Source organism: Schistocerca serialis, chromosome 7 (assembly GCF_023864345.2).
Source record: "Schistocerca serialis cubense isolate TAMUIC-IGC-003099 chromosome 7, iqSchSeri2.2, whole genome shotgun sequence".
Taxonomy (NCBI): Eukaryota; Metazoa; Arthropoda; class Insecta; order Orthoptera; family Acrididae; genus Schistocerca; species Schistocerca serialis.
In genome coordinates, this window is record NC_064644.1 from 432,020,154 (window position 1) to 432,036,737 (window position 16,584).

A 16,584-nucleotide genomic window follows, 5' to 3' on the forward strand; every position below is an offset into this window, starting at 1 on the left:
TGTAGAAGGAGTTGTCCACAAATAAATCCTTTAGGCTTCTCTTAAACTGAATTTCATTGGTTGTTAAGCTTTTTATGGCTGCTGGCAAGTTATTGAAAATGTGCCCTCCTGAATAATGCACACCTTTTTGTACAAGAGTAAGTAACTTTAAATCTTTGTGAAGATTATTCTTATTTCTAGTATTCATGCCATCAGACAAAAGCATTCACAACCTTGTAAAAGAACAAACATAGCAAGGTTTCTTTGGAAAACACTTGGCATTGAGGACAACAGCAGCATCAACATTTCTCCTACATTCTCTGCAATCAGGATCATTTCAGTGTTTTCTTCTGTGGTTGCAACATTCTTCGTTCACGTGCATGTCTGTTCTCCACATTATTGGTAGGTGTGCAGGGCAATAAACATTGTGCAAGTATTGTAGGTTTAGAACAACATCTGTTCTAGTCTGCACAATACATGAGCTCTGGTCACAGTGTACCGCCTGTTATGATACATCATAGTTCACTACATGGCCACTGTAGCCTGTTGACTAGTTCCCTGTTCGAAATATTGGAGGAATACAAAGTTGTGGGTTTCCACCCCTCCCCACCAGCATGGAGGTTGTGTCCCACATGACACTGGATATTTAATCTAGTATTGCCCCCGTTAGGGAATATTGTAGGTTGGGGGCTGATGCACAAAGCAGCCTGAGTTGTAGTGGGCAGGTGGGTAGTCTCCACATGACCCGTGTTTACGTTTAGTGATTTTTGCTGTTTCCTCTTCGTTTATTGCTCTCACATCAAACTAAAACAAAACGGATTTTTGTGGCCGGGAGCAACCAAGTGAATTAAAATACAGTCGCATAATTATGGAAGGCTAAAATATGTTACTAGTTTCAGATTTTATTTTATTTACACCTTTCTGACAGTCAAGCATTAATCGCCTTGCAGAACAATGAAGTTATTTTTGTCAGTTTGCTAAAAGAATTTCCTTTTATTAATCTTTTCTGCTGAGGCAGTCAATTTATTTGAAACGAAGTGCTTAATTCCTCTCTGTTAGCTAGTTTCAACGGTTCGCTGCATTTCAATTGCACATTTTCGTGTTCTATCACGTATGGCACTATGCCATAATAAAGAACCAAATGTGAGATAATACAGTACTGGTACTCCAAGAAAATATACATCCGAATCTGGACATATGAATGTGCATTTTAAGCCAAATTATGCATTTTAGTATGGTTCACGAAATTCTGATGCTCTTGGAGTATCCTCTAATGTCTTGTTTCTAATGTAAGATCTTTTAATGTTTTACACGTACGAACATGGGCATATCACAGTGTGTTTGACTCTCATTTAAAAATCAACTCCTTGAGGATGACTGTGTAGAAGAATTTTGAGCCCAGAAGATCAGACATTTATGTGACACAATTATGAGATGTATCTTAAAGTGTAACACGCACAAAAAAGACCAATGTTGTATGAGAAAGCTGAGCTTCTCTTGTAGCTTATACTTTTAGAGACCAATATTATATGTGAAAGCTTTTTTCTTTTCTTGCAGTAACACTATGTATATTAACTTAAACCATTAACTTTTCCTATTTGTGTGTTCGTGCTTCTTGCTATTGGCTGACTACATCCCGTGTCCTATGATCTGAATGTCCGCTGTCATCAGCTGACGAGATCACATGACATGAGCTATGACTGACTTACAAAAGCGCATCGCAATCTGGATTTCAGTGCTTCAGAAAGTAACATGCGATGTTTGGTGGAATTCGAATTTATACTTTTGTAATACGAAAATATGCGGTATACATTTTGCTGCAGATCAAAGATCTTTTAAAGTGCCGAGAAATTCTACGCCAATGTATAAAACCATAACCATTCAAAGGATTAACACGTTTTACAGTTCCGAGGAAAAGTATACAGTCACTTAACAAGGAAAAAGTGTGTTTTCACACAGGAGACAATGTGTTTTTAACGAGGAAAAATTCGGGATTTTTTTTTTTAATTTTATTTATTTATTATTATTTTTTTCCCCCTTGTCCACGTATACACCCTGGTTTGTGTGTCGAATTTGGTTGAAATCACCCATCCATAATTGAAGTTCGAGTTTCAAAATGCTGTAGAAAGAGAACCACTGCTCAAATTACGGCAAATTTGAACAGCATATTATTGTCTCAGGGGAACATCATGTAACAAATAAGATTTAGTGAAAATTTTACCAATGGATGACATTGTACGCATTATAATGTACATGATGTCAGCTACAAAATCACAGTGAGATGGCTATGGTAAGAGCTGCACATTACACCATCCATACTGTTAAGTGTACCTGACTGCAGAAGTTCAGCAGTGATAAGCCCGTCCACCACAGTAAGGTCGAACCATATCAGATGGAAAAAAATTGGTTACAATGTAGTAGTATTGATCTACTTTATCAGCCTGTGTTGCTAGGGCTACGTGTGTGATGGGCACGGATGGGGGAATGGTTGAAACTGATGGTGGAGGGATGCATAGAGAGAATGGGTGGGAGGCCAAAAACTGCATAAAAAGCAAAACGACATTGGTTTTTAATTGTCCTGGGACCAAAAACCAGATATAAAGCAAAATGACATCAATTTCTAACTGTCACAAGACTGGCACAATACATGTTCAATATGTTGTCCACTGTTTCTACTATAAGTTTAAATCGAGAAATAGCATATTCCACAACAGGTCGGAATGTATTGGGGGTCACTTTAGGAACACATGTTTCAGATTACCCCACAGCCAGAAGTCATGCGGATTAACATAGAAAATCTATAGGGAAATTATGGCTGATAATTCTAGCATTTCCAAAATTCCTCTCCAGCAGCCGCTTCACTCATTGTGGAATGTGTAGAGGTAGCCCATCTTGCACAAAAATGATCCTACACACACATCCACACTGTTGAAGGGTTGGAATGATGTTGATATGCATAGTGTTCACCAGTGATGGTACAGGTAAAAAGACCTGCGTGATCCATCTCCTTCAGAAAATATAGCTGTATGATAAATGCCGCCATCAAGCTGCACCACACAGTCACCTTTGCAGAATGAATGGGTACTGTTTGTTGTGTGTGCACATTTTCTATTGCCCATATTCAGCAGTTCTGCATATTGACATGTCCTTGGAGATGGAAATTGGCTTCATTTGTCCACAAAATGTCCCATGGCCATTTATTGTCCATGTGAGCAAGGAATTCCAGATGAATGTTTGTCTTGAACTGCCCTTCTTTGAACTTTTTTGGTGTTCTGTATCAATCGTATCTCACGTGGATCCCACACGCACAGCACTGCTCCAGAAGAGGACAGACAAGCGTAGTGTAGGTGGTCTCCCTAGTAGACCCATTGCATCTTCTAGGACTTCTACCAATAAAACAGTGTCTTTGGTTAGATTTCCTCACAACTTTATTCATGTGATCATTCCATTTTAAGTTTTTCATAATTGTAATCCATAAATATTGAGTTAAATTCACAGCCTTTAGATTTGCACGATTTATCATGTGCCTGAAATTTAGTGGATTCCTTTTACTATGCATGTGGATGAATTCACAGTTTTCCTTCTTCAGATAAAATTGCCACTTTTTGCACCATGCAGACATCACGCCTAAGTCATTTTGCTGTTGTTTTTGAACTTCTTATGACTTTCCCAGGTGGTAAGTGACAGCATCACCTCTAAACAATGTAAGAACGCTTCTCAAATGCTCCTAAATCATTTGTGTGGATTAGGAACAAAAGAGGGCCTATAATACTTCCTTGGGGAATGCCAGATATCACTTCTGTTTTAATCATTAATTTTCCATAAATTACCACGTACTGTGACCTGACAGGAAATCATGAATCCAGCTGCACAACTGAATTGATACTCCATAGGCACACAATTTTATTAGAAGTCAATTTTGAGGAAAGGTATCAAAAGCTTTCTGGAAATTGAAAAATATGAAATCAGTTTGTCATCCCCTGTCAAAGGCACTCATTACTTTGTGTGAATAACGAGCTTGTTGTGTTTCATAAGAACAATATTTTCTGACTCTGTGCTGAGTATTTGTCAATAGATCGTTTTCCTGAAGGTAACTCATAATGTTCAAACATGGTATATGTTCCAAAATCCTACTGCAAATCAGCATTAGTATGTGTGTCTTTAACTCACTGGTTACTCCTATTTCCTTTCTTGAGTAATGGTGTGACCTGCTCAACTTTTCAGTCTTTTGATAGGATCTTTCATCAAGTTCTCAGTGGTACACTATGTGATCAAAAGTATCTGGACACTACCAAAAACACCTACTGCCTGGTACGCCATATCAGAGGCCTCAGTAGTCATTAGACATCATGAGAGAGCAGAATGGGGCACTCCGCAGAACTCACGGACTACTCCGCAGAACTCACGGACTTCAAACTTGGTCATGTGATTGGGTCTCACTTGTGTCATACGTCTGTAAGAGGGATTTCCACAGTCCTAAACATCTCTAGGTCCACTGTTTCCAATGTGATACTGAAGTGGAAACATGAAGGGACACATACACCACAAAAGCGTACAGGTCGACCTCATCTGTTGACTGACAGAGACCGCAGACAGTTGCGAGGGTCATAATGTGTAATAGGCAGACATCTATCCAGACCATCACATAGGAATTCCAAACTGCATCAGGATGAACAACAGTTAGAGAGGAGGTGAGAAAACTCGGATTTCGTGGTTGAGCAGCTGCTCAAAAGCCAAAAAACGCGCCAGTAAATGCCAAATGATGCCTTGCTTGGTGTGAGGAGCGTAAACATTGGATGACTGAACAGTGGAAAAACATTTTGTCGAGTGACAAATCACTGTACACAATGTAGTGATCTGATGGCACGGTGTGGCTATGGCGAATGCCCGGTGAACGTCATCTGCCAGTGTGTGTAGTGCCAGCAGTAAAATTCGGAGGCGGTAGAGTTATGGTGTGGTTGCATTTTTTGCGGAGGGGGCTTGCACCCCCTGTTGTTTTGCATGGCACTGTCACAGCTCAGGTCTACATTGATGTTTTAAGCACCTTCTTGCTTCCTGCTGTTGAAGAGCAATTCGGGGATAACAATTGCATCTTTCAACACAATCGAGCACTCGTTCATAATGCATGGCCTGTGGCGGAGTGGTTACATGACCATAACATCCCTGTAATGGACTTGCCTGCACAGTCCTGACCTGAATCCTATAGTCAATACCTTTGGGATGTTTTGGAACGCCAACTTCGTGCCAGGCCTCACCGACTGACATAGATAACTCTCCTCAGTGCAGCAAGCACTCTTTGAAGAATGGGCTCCCATCCCACAAGAAACCATCCAGCACCTGATTGAACATATGCCTGTGAGAGTGGAAGCTGTCATCAAGGTTAAGGATGGGCCAACACCATGTTGAATTCCAACATTACCAATGGAGGGGGCCATGAACTTGTTAGTCGTTTTCAGCCAGGTGTTTCGGATACTTTTGATCACATAGTGTGTAAGCTTCCTAAGTATGGGGCCATTGTATCAGCATACTCTGAAAGGAACTTAATTGGTATACTACTTGGACCAGAAGATTTGCCATTATTAGAGAGATTCGAGCACACACACAGGCTTTCCGGCAGTCGTTCTTCCTGCGAACCATACGCGACTGGAACAGGAAAGGGAGGTAATGACAGTGGCACGTAAAGTGCCCTCTGCCACACACCATTGGGTGGCTTGCAGAGTATAAATGTAGATGTAGATGTAGATTGTTAAGGGGAGTATGTACGTCCTATACCCACAGTGTTAAATTTGCAATATTGATGACCCATTATCTCAGAACCTGTGACAGATAGAGATCTGAAAGTTTTGGGATGTATAGTATCACTCCTTTTCTGATTACTGAACCAGAATCAAAATGTACAGAGAAATAATCAGCTAGTTATGATTTTTTAAAAAATGCTGTTCAATATCTTCTTTTAAAAGTCCACTTTTTCTTCCGTAAGTAAAAAACTGTTAAGAGGTGGAGATGTTTTGGGATGTTCAGTAGCTGCAGTATACTAAGTGGTAACATAGTGTAAAATTAGAGATGTGTATCTGTAATAGTTCCTGAGATTATGGGCCAAATAATTTTAAAAATGTCATTTCCGGCAAATCACGTTCAAACATTTTATTTGATATTAACTTATAAATGGAGGCATGCCAGCTTCTAGAAACAGCCAGGCCCATAATCAGCATTATCTGAATCCTGTTCTTGACTATCCTGCAAACCTAGAAGCTTCCTTCTTTTCCTGCCTCTTGCTTCTTTAGTCATTTCCTCTGCTGCACGCTGGGCTTTCATGATCCTCCAAGTCGATCCATTCGCTGAAAGGTTTGCAGTGTGTTGGCACCTGGAGTTATACCAAGTTCCTCTAGTACCCCAATTCTTCCCTTTATACCATCATTAAATATTATCACAGCATCACAAACACCCAATCATAGAGTTTTCCTTCCAACAAAGACATTTTTTGGTATGCAGGTCCAAATTACATTATTGAAAGACTCATTCGGGTTTTGTGTTCGACCATGGAGACATTTGGAAAGAAGGTCAGGATGAGCTAATTCTCTATATATTGGTTTAATAACTTCCATCACTGCAGATGTTATGCTATTTTTGTGCCTAAATTGCTCCTCACTGCCCGCTGCCTGAGCTTTGCAGTACTTGCACCATGAATCAGCACCAGGTGGACAAAGACCATGATGTATAAGTACACTCCTGGAAATTGAAATAAGAACACCGTGAATTCATTGTCCCAGGAAGGGGAAACTTTATTGACACATTCCTGGGGTCAGATACATCACATGATCACACTGACAGAACCACAGGCACATAGACACAGGCAACAGAGCATGCACAATGTCGGCACTAGTACAGTGTATATCCACCTTTCGCAGCAATGCAGGCTGCTATTCTCCCATGGAGACGATCGTAGAGATGCTGGATGTAGTCCTGTGGAACGGATTGCCATGCCATTTCCACCTGGCGCCTCAGTTGGACCAGCGTTCGTGCTGGACGTGCAGACCGCGTGAGACGACGCTTCATCCAGTCCCAAACATGCTCAATGGGGGACAGATCCGGAGATCTTGCTGGCCAGGGTAGTTGACTTACACCTTCTAGAGCGCGTTGGGTGGCACGGGATACATGCGGACGTGCATTGTCCTGTTGGAACAGCAAGTTCCCTTGCCGGTCTAGGAATGGTAGAACGATGGGCTCGATGACGGTTTGGATGTACCGTGCACTATTCAGTGTCCCCTCGACGATCACCAGTGGTGTACGGCCAGTGTAGGAGATCGCTCCCCACACCATGATGCCGGGTGTTGGCCCTGTGTGCCTCGGCGTATGCAGTCCTGATTGTGGCGCTCACCTGCACGGCGCCAAACACGCATACGACCATCATTGGCACCAAGGCAGAAGCGACTCTCATCACTGAAGACGACACGTCTCCATTCGTCCCTCCATTCACGCCTGTCGCGACACCACTGGAGGCGGGCTGCACGATGTTGGAGCGTGAGCGGAAGACGGCCTAACGGCGTGCGGGACCGTAGCCCAGCTTCATGGAGACGGTTGCGAATGGTCCTCGCCGATACCCCAGGAGCAACAGTGTCCCTAATTTGCTGGAAAGTGGCGGTGCGGTCCCCTACGGCACTGCGTAGGATCCTACGGTCTTGGCGTGCATCCGTGCGTCGCTGCGGTCCGGTCCCAGGTCGACGGGCACGTGCACCTTCCGCCGACCACTGGCGACAACATCGATGTACTGTGGAGACCTCACACCCCACGTGTTGAGCAATTCGGCGGTACGTCCACCCGGCCTCCCGCATGCCCACTATACGCCCTCGCTCAAAGTCCGTCAACTGCACATACGGTTCACGTCCACGCTGTCGCGGCATGCTACCAGTGTTAAAGACTACGATGGAGCTCCGTATGCCACGGCAAACTGGCTGACACTGACGGCGGCGGTGCACAAATGCTGCGCAGCTAGCGCCATTCGACGGCCAACACCGCGGTTCCTGGTGTGTCCGCTGTGCCGTGCGTGTGATCATTGCTTGTACAGCCCTCTCGCAGTGTCCGGAGCAAGTATGGTGGGTCTGACACACCGGTGTCAATGTGTTCTTTTTTCCATTTCCAGGAGTGTATATCATCAGTGGAAGAATGTAGCCCACACTGCTCGTTTCATCCCTTGTAGGTCATGTGTATTGTTTCTTATTGCCATTCCATAATAATGCTGGAGTTCATCGATGTTTTTGTCTGTAAGTCTTCCTTTACCATTTAGAATCTTTCCATATGATAACTTCTCTTTTCCTTTTGTCTGCTTCAATTTTCGGAGATGTGTTCCCATCCGTTTTTGAACGTGGCCCACACATTCAATCTTAACAATCTGTTTATTACCATAAGGTTGGCTTTCCACTACTGATTTGTAAGCTTTTGAATCACCATCCCCCAAGTATTCAGTGTAACACACACCTCTCTCCTGTTGTGAACATCTGAACATAGAAACAACTGCAGTAGCCTCGATAACCCCACTGGTTCCCTCATATTTCTTAGCACAATTTGTTTTATGGCTTTCACTTGTTTCATCAACTGATTTACACTGATGACAGTATTTAGTAAGCACTTCAATGTCTAAAACTTTACCTGTGTCAACACTAGTGACAGTTGCAACTGCATTTTTTTAATGTGTGACCTCTCTTCTGCCATGTGCCATCAACTGCCACAGATACGTCTGTTGTGTTATTTAATTCTACTGCTTCTTTAGCAGCAGCTTTCATAGAAGCAACAGCAACAGATTTGACACATTCACCAATTACTTCTGTGTACTTACTTGATCTGGTTGGTGGGTTTGGCAAGTTCAGCGTTGCACATAATACTTCAGCTGCAGTCAATCCTTTCCCAATGCACCTCATTCCATACAGGAATCTAACATTGCTCTCAAACAAGTCATTCTTGCATTTTTCAGAAGTCCAAAATGATGTCGAGAGCCTGCAAACTTCGCACTGAATATCAAGTTTGTTAGCCAGTCCAGTCCTTGCCGATGAGTCCTCAGAGATGCCAATTTGCCCATGACACAGCATCTTGCAAAACTTGTCCTAACACACTCAAATCTAAAAGAACATAACCTAAACTATTTTGATCTTTGCCAATAAATAAATCCTCAACCAAAATGAAAATTGAAAGTTGCATCCCTGGTGGTCTTTTTGTCAGAAGTGAGAGCTGCTTTTGTAGTTGTCTTAGGCTCTGAGAAATTTTCAACAATGTTAATACCGTTGACTGGTGTTGAAGTGTCCAGATCATTTTTCTCCTAAATTGGGGAATGTACATAAAGAGCTTTCTTGCTTTCCATCACAACAAATAATGTCGTACAATTTGTAATAGCTATACATACTGACTGAAAGTTTTCGGTTGATCATGCATTGAGATTGCAGGATACAACATTAATTCTTTAAGTACTTGAAATACTTATACATTTGCTTACCTGTACTAACTTAAGCATTAATTCCATGATCCCTTTTTTCTGCCACTAATAGTATCCATTTTATTCTTCCAAGTCCTCCATAAAATACTGCTCCTAACATAAAGACATACAGCCCTTTGCTATTTGCACATGATCAACAATTCATATGATAATATAGAAGTAATGTATCACTGAGAGGTAAACTATCATAAAAGCCAATATGATAAGGGGTGTGGTGGACTAAATTCAGCTCAGTTGTCATTTGATCTCTTACCATTGCATATCGCTGAGCTCTGCTTGTACGTACTATAATATTACATTGCTGAATTTCTCTTCTGTGGAATATACACATACAACAGTTTACCTCTAAAAAAAAAGTATGATTTAAACAAGCCACATGTGATAATGACCTCAAAATCATCATTTTCGCACTTACAATAGTTTACCTCCGTCATCCAGATTTGATAAGTGCTATATGCCAAGATGTTGATCAAATTGTTTATTTACTATCAAGTTAGCTCATCAACTTTTAGTATCTGCTCAGTTGGCAGATAATTTACTCTTTTTCAGTGATTTTCTCAAATGTCGCAGTTTCGGCATCCTGTTTACTAATTGTTAGGAACTATAGGAATGCATGCAGCTAAGTAGGCTCTTAACATTTTTCTTTCCATTTATATTCTTATTTCAAAAAGTAAAGTTTTCAATGAGTGCACACGGTATTGATTTATCAAATTTGAACAATATATTATTCTCTTTAGCCAACTACCAAACAGTCAGTCATATTCATACTTATTGTTTGCTGCAAATAATTTACTGGGAACAGCTGAGTAAAATTGAGACACCTTCCACTGCTAACACAACAGGCTGTGGAAACGAGCCAGTTAGGGCCGACTAGGTGAAGTTACATCAGGGGCTACCGACTGATGTGATAAGAACTTCCCCAATGTGTCAAGACAGTTACCACATGCTACGGCCAGACAAAGGGACCATATGCATAATAGCATTGATTCAGTAGAAAGGCAAAGCCTCTTGGTGTGGGTGACGAGATTGCTTCATGTCCAAGCCATTGTTCTGTTATGACTTAGATGACAAAAACCGATACATTAGCAACACAGTGATGGGCCAAGCTCATATAAATACTCCTCATTTCTAGACAGAGGCTCTGCACTCTACCAGCCACCAGGTCAGAGGGAGAACCTGTGATGATCCGATGTGGATCCACCATTCTCCACCTCTGGACTCTGCTACTGTGGACTTTGTGTCCTCCAACCAGCAAGCCATCTAGTGGCCTACAGTTTGATCAAAGTGCAATGCAGCCACTCAGCCACTTTCACTTATGTGGGCCAATTCCTTCCTACCTGCCTCTACTCATTTTGGCAGACACTGCTGCTACTGTGAGCCAATTCATGAGCCATTTCATTCAAGCTGGATCCACAGCCTGATTCTGCATGCCCCACCCCATGCTGCCCACGACTGCCGAGTTGCTACCATCGGCATTGCTCTGGCCAATCAATCGCTGCATGGCATTGGGCTGCCGGCTGACAGCCACACCTCTTTGCACACCTCCTATTGCTTGTGTCCAGAGGACGATGGCCTGTCTGAATATCATCCTAATTGTTGTACTTGACAAACAAGAAATGAATGTTACAACAGTGATGTTTTCATGGCGATACATCAAATGACTACCAGGCTATCCATTCATCATTCCAGTGCAATCCTGCCAAAGTAGAGGTCACACTAACAGCCTCTAAATTATTTGTACTTACCCATTTCAATCAAAACTATACTTCTGCAACCTCACATCATTCTGCTTGTAGGATCAAACTTTAGAGATTGTATGGACATTTAATGCTTGAGGCACAGCTTTTTTAGGTGAACATTTTCTAACATTCGTCTTATTGCATAGAAATGTTTATTTTCCTGCCATGTAAAATATGAATTAAAACTTCAGCTTTCAGTAATGAAGTCTTGACATCAAGATGATGGGACAGGAAGAAAATAGTCATTTTTAGATTTTAGATTCAACATAAAATGGAAAGGAAACTTAATCACTGTATATACTCTCAAACCGATGTGTATAAACTTGTGTCTGAGTCTACAAGGCTTTCAGTATCTGGGCAAGAATGGGATTGGTGTTACATTTTGATATACATAGAGCAATAAAAGTTTCTGTTAAAGACAAACCAGATTTCAAAACTAGACATTTACTGAATGTATTTTAAAACACGGAGTACGATAAATAAGATGTTAAGTTACCACTCACCATAAAAGACATCTTAGTCTTTCAGTATGCACAAATTAATAATCTACCTGCAGCTCTTATTTTTTTCTGCAGGCTATATTTAGCAAAATAGACAGAACCCTATCCAGATATGATTAGACCTGATATCTACCCCCTTCAGAAAATTAAAAAGATGTGTGCTCTGTTAAAGGTTGTCTCACCCTCGGAGGTCCTGTAATTTATAATATTCCACTCGAGTACAGCAACAGTTGTACTAGACAGCCTCTACTTACTATGCCAGACTGTTGAGTGTGTTTATAGTTCTACACTAACATAAAATTTTCAAAAAGTTTGTGGTTTCCATGCACAGCCTTCCAGACAAGAATTAAAGTTACCTTTGATAACATCAACATTTTGCCCCACTATCGTCTTATTGGAGTACTGTTTACAGGGAGGCTGCTTCATCATCTCAGTACACTCTGTGGCACATGTAAGGATCTATTCCTGGTGAAGGGCTTCTGATTATATCTAGAACAAAAGTGGGGCATTTTTAGCATCCCACCATGATAGACATTTTTGGAAGCCCTTTGAATGGTGTTTCCATATTTGTTGCATTGTAAACTGATAAGACTACTTCCATTGTTGGAGGTATATCACTGCGATAGCCTAGAAACCATACTGATTTCATGGTCACGTGGTCAGCCATTCATCCCACTGAGTGTTATTCATTGGCCACATTCCATCCTTACCCGTACTTAGTGGGACCTCACCTTGCCTGACAACTTCTGCTGATACTTCACTGACAGTTGCCATAGAGCAACACTAGTTCACTGTTTGTAGTCTGTTGGAATGTCACCACCTGCACTTTGAGCAGGCAGTGTTTCTTTAATCTGGTTCAAATTGTAGTCTGTCTCAGCATGAAGGAAATTAATGTATCTTAAATACAGTTCCATTGATTATCTTCACTCATTTCACTTCTTAAAGACAAATATTTATTTGTCTACATATTTATTCTGTTACAATTGGCATTAATTGTGGAGTTTTATCCCCATTCCAGTTCTTGCTCCCAACTTTTGACTTCCTTTTGTTTATTTAGAAGCCAAAGGTTTCGTAAAATATTATATCTTTGCTAGTCAGTAATTCCTAAGATATTTTTTGTTGCCAACTGTAAGTAATGATCAGATTGGTAGAATCTTGTATGGTGCTCATATTATATGAAAGTTGGCAAATTGAGTTTTCCTCAACAGGCCTTCTTTGGTAAGGCCAAAGCATTTTTTACCAGTTGCTTACAAACTTCATGAATTCCTAAGAGACGCAGCCCTAATCATCACTAAGATTGTAATTACTAATGGAAATAAAAATATGCCTAAGCATAAACATATATTTTTGAATATCATAAAATATGAGAATTTGTAGATGATGTGGGGCCAACTTCATTTCAGCTGAACACATTTGAGATTTTGGGGGGGGGGGGGGGGCTAACAATCATTGACATGCTGAGGGTAACATGAAAAAGACAGTCATTGAATGCCATAAAATTTCATTTGTATATACCATACTATATAGTTGAATGAACTAGAGAATATGAGCATAAAAAGAGAATGTTTCAATAAAATTTTGTTTATGGAAATGTAGTCTCAATATTTTAGCTTTGAAATTGCTTGGTGCATTCGTGTAACTTAAGTTTTTCCTTCTGGGTTATTATTTATGTTTTGTGAATTATTTTTGTGTGTTACTGTCAGAACCAATGAAGAGCTAAAGACTCTCAGGGAGTAATGAAGGGCACTATTGCATTTTATAAATATCTTTTTTGAACTGTAACATACAGTAAAATACAAATATTAGTGCATGTCTTGTGAGCTAATACATTTTTTAGAGTGAATGTCTTTTGAACAACAAACTTCTTCCATAACCACTACAGTATATGTGTTCATCATCATCATACCAATAACTCTTACTATAACAACAAAAACAATCACCCAGAACTGCGCGTCAGGGGAGGCTTACCAGACAAGAAGGAGAAAGACTCTCATCCGATGCCGTCCCTAACAATGTCTTTCATTCTCATCCCATCCGGTAAGTCTCCTCTGACCCACAGTTCTGGAAGACTTTCTCGAAATCTGCCTCTTCTCCTAGACCTATCCAGTCCTTTTCCTTCATCCCTCTTCCTTCCCTTCAACCCATGTGCCTGAAGAAGGAGCTACTGGCTCTGAAGGTTTACCTAATTATAACATTCTTTTATGTGTGTGTTCTGCCGCCGCTTGGTGAGTAGATTCTTTTATCCATCCTAACTCTTACTATGTTCACAGAAAACACCTCTGTGGACACACAATCAATTTGTGAGCTAGACTTTTTGAATTATGTCTTTTCAAATATTTCCTTCTTAAATTAATGCATTTTTCATTTCAAAATTAATCTTTTATGTTAAAATTTGGTTACTTAACAGGCTTGTTAATGAACTTGTGCTTTTGTTACCAAAATGTATATCATTCTACGTCATCTCTCGCACGTAGTTGTTTCCTTACAAGCTGGTGTAATGAATCATGGATCGGTTTTAACATGCCATTTAGGTGAATAAATTCATTGTTTGAGCCTTCTTCTGCCTGAATTCGCATGTACATGAGGTTGGGAACTTAAGCGTAATTATTGAAATCAGTGAAATTATTAAACTTCTATGAACAAACTTTTCCATGCAAGGAATTTGGAGAAGCTAAAATCCGAGTTTGTGAGGTCAAAGATACAGATATTGTATTTTATTTTCAGATGTTGTACTGGTTTGTGGGTGAATTATATAATAATTTATCTGCAAAATTGTGTGTTAGAACCAAATTAAGGCTATACTTGTTCCATAAAAACACGGGAGAACTGCCGGATATCAGTAACTTCCTGCCACGATATTTTGGCGCAGAGTCTTCTGGCCATCTTCAGGTGAATGCCACTGTAGTAGTGGCGCAGAGTCAGTACGCCGGGAAAGCTTTAAACATCACATCAAGGCTATACTTTATCAATAGAATCTTCTTTTATTAGGTGTTCTGTGTGCCTTCAAAGAATCTTATCTTTAATTCTTATTTATAACATGAGGTCATGGTTGAGAGATGAGGCAAATAAGTGGAATTGTTATTGGAACATGTGGAGAGAGGAGTGTAGTAATTGATACAGCAGTATGCTCTAAAAGTTTAGGGATCCCAGACAAGTTTGAGGCAAATAATAGTGCAGTTGTACATGAACAAAAATGAAATGATGTACTAAAATTTGTGTGACATATGTGGAGACTTCGTACCTTGTTATCAAATTTCATCTTGTCACTAAACATTGTGAATTAAGATCCTGGACTCACATTTGGGAGGTGTGAGGTAAAAGCCACAAGAACAAAGTAAATACTAGGACGGTGCCTTTGAAACTGTCTTTGTGATTGCCTGTCTCCTCCTCCACCACCACCACCACCACCACCACCACCACCCCCACCCACTCCCACTCCCAACACCTAGTTCAATCTCTGCAGCATACTAAACGTAAAGCTTCCTCCTTGTTCTGCTGTGTCTCTCTGGATGAGGAGTTCTTGCCCCCCCCCCCCCCCCCCCCCCCTCTTCTGATGATGACGCGGATCTTGTGAAATTTATAGAATTAAGTCAGTAACTGAAAAACACTTTTTTTTAACAGCATGCAGTATAGTGGAAGCCCTAGAAGCTGCAACATTGCACCCAGCAAAAGCACTGGGCATTGACCAGACAAAAGGGAGTCTTCACTTTGGAGCAGATGCTGATTTTATTTTTCTGGGAAAAGATATGGATTTGTGGTCAACATGGATCAGTGGAGAATGCGTCTACCAAGCTGAAGGCAAGACGGAGGCTGCTTGCTTTTGTAAAGTAAAGAGAAAGTGATTTAAAAAAGGAGATAAGGTAATAGTATGATACTTCATCTAATATTTTTCTTGACACTTACCTTTTGTGGTGAAAGCTCTTTTTATATAGTTCATTTTCTTTAAGACTACAAGAGATGCTGGTGAAAGACGTCTGTGAAGCATATCTCATTTCAGCGCAGCCACAACTATATCATGAAATGGGAAACAGAAGAAGTGCACATTTGTTACTTGAAACAGCTAATGTAAGAATAGTTTCTCATCATAATATATTCTTATTTGTTGGTAATTGCATAAAAATAAGTTGTTCATTCATTGAATAAATATATTTCTATACAAATAACAGTTTTTTAAAATTTCTTTACATGGAAATTTAGATACACTCAAAGCTCAACTACTACACATGCAAGAGCTAAGTGAAGGTTATCATACAGCCACAGCAGACATGAACTATTTATTTAGTCCCTTATTTATTTATTTTCCTCCTCCTCCTCCTCCTCCTCCTCCTCCTCCTCACCCGCCCCCTCCTTGATATATTACCCTTCTCTGATCTTTTTAAAGTTATACACAAGCAGTTGCACTCAGATCTTATTATAGTGTAAGTGCATCAAAGAAATTTGTCCTAATGATGAGATGGGGTTACGTGCTCACTTGTGACACTATTTGTTTGGGAGAAGGATAGGATTTTGCCAAGGGTACACATCATCATTTATTATGTTCCATACCAATCTAATAAGCCATCTCTCTCTCTCTCTCTCTCTATCACACACACACACACACACACACACACACACACACACACACACACACACACACACACACACAGTGGTGTTACTTTGGAGGGGACAAAGTTGATATTGCACGAGGTGTGATCAAAAAGTAATCAGAATTTTTTTAATTTTGTGGGCTTAAGACATACAGTTTTCAAAAACATTTTTCATCCTGTTGGTACAAACATTTCTGATGTATGTTTGCAGTTTCAGCTGTTTTGAATGGTTAATTTATTATTGACAGTTGAAAAGATTATAGATGTTTTTGTGTGCTTGATGAATTCTTACTTTA

At 40.4% G+C, this 16,584-nt stretch overlaps 1 protein-coding gene across 1 annotated transcript in view; it reads left to right on the forward strand.

Moving 5' to 3' along the window:
- Positions 1–15,865, forward strand: part of LOC126412158 (N-acetylglucosamine-6-phosphate deacetylase) — a 128,591-nt gene extending 112,726 nt beyond the window's left edge. The window contains exons 8-9 of the mRNA XM_050081617.1: positions 15,324–15,562; positions 15,650–15,865. Of these exons, the coding sequence (XP_049937574.1) occupies positions 15,324–15,544 (221 nt within the window). The 3' untranslated portion in view covers positions 15,545–15,562; positions 15,650–15,865. The remainder of the gene's footprint in view (positions 1–15,323; positions 15,563–15,649) is intronic.
- The last annotated feature ends 719 nt before the right edge of the window (positions 15,866–16,584 follow it).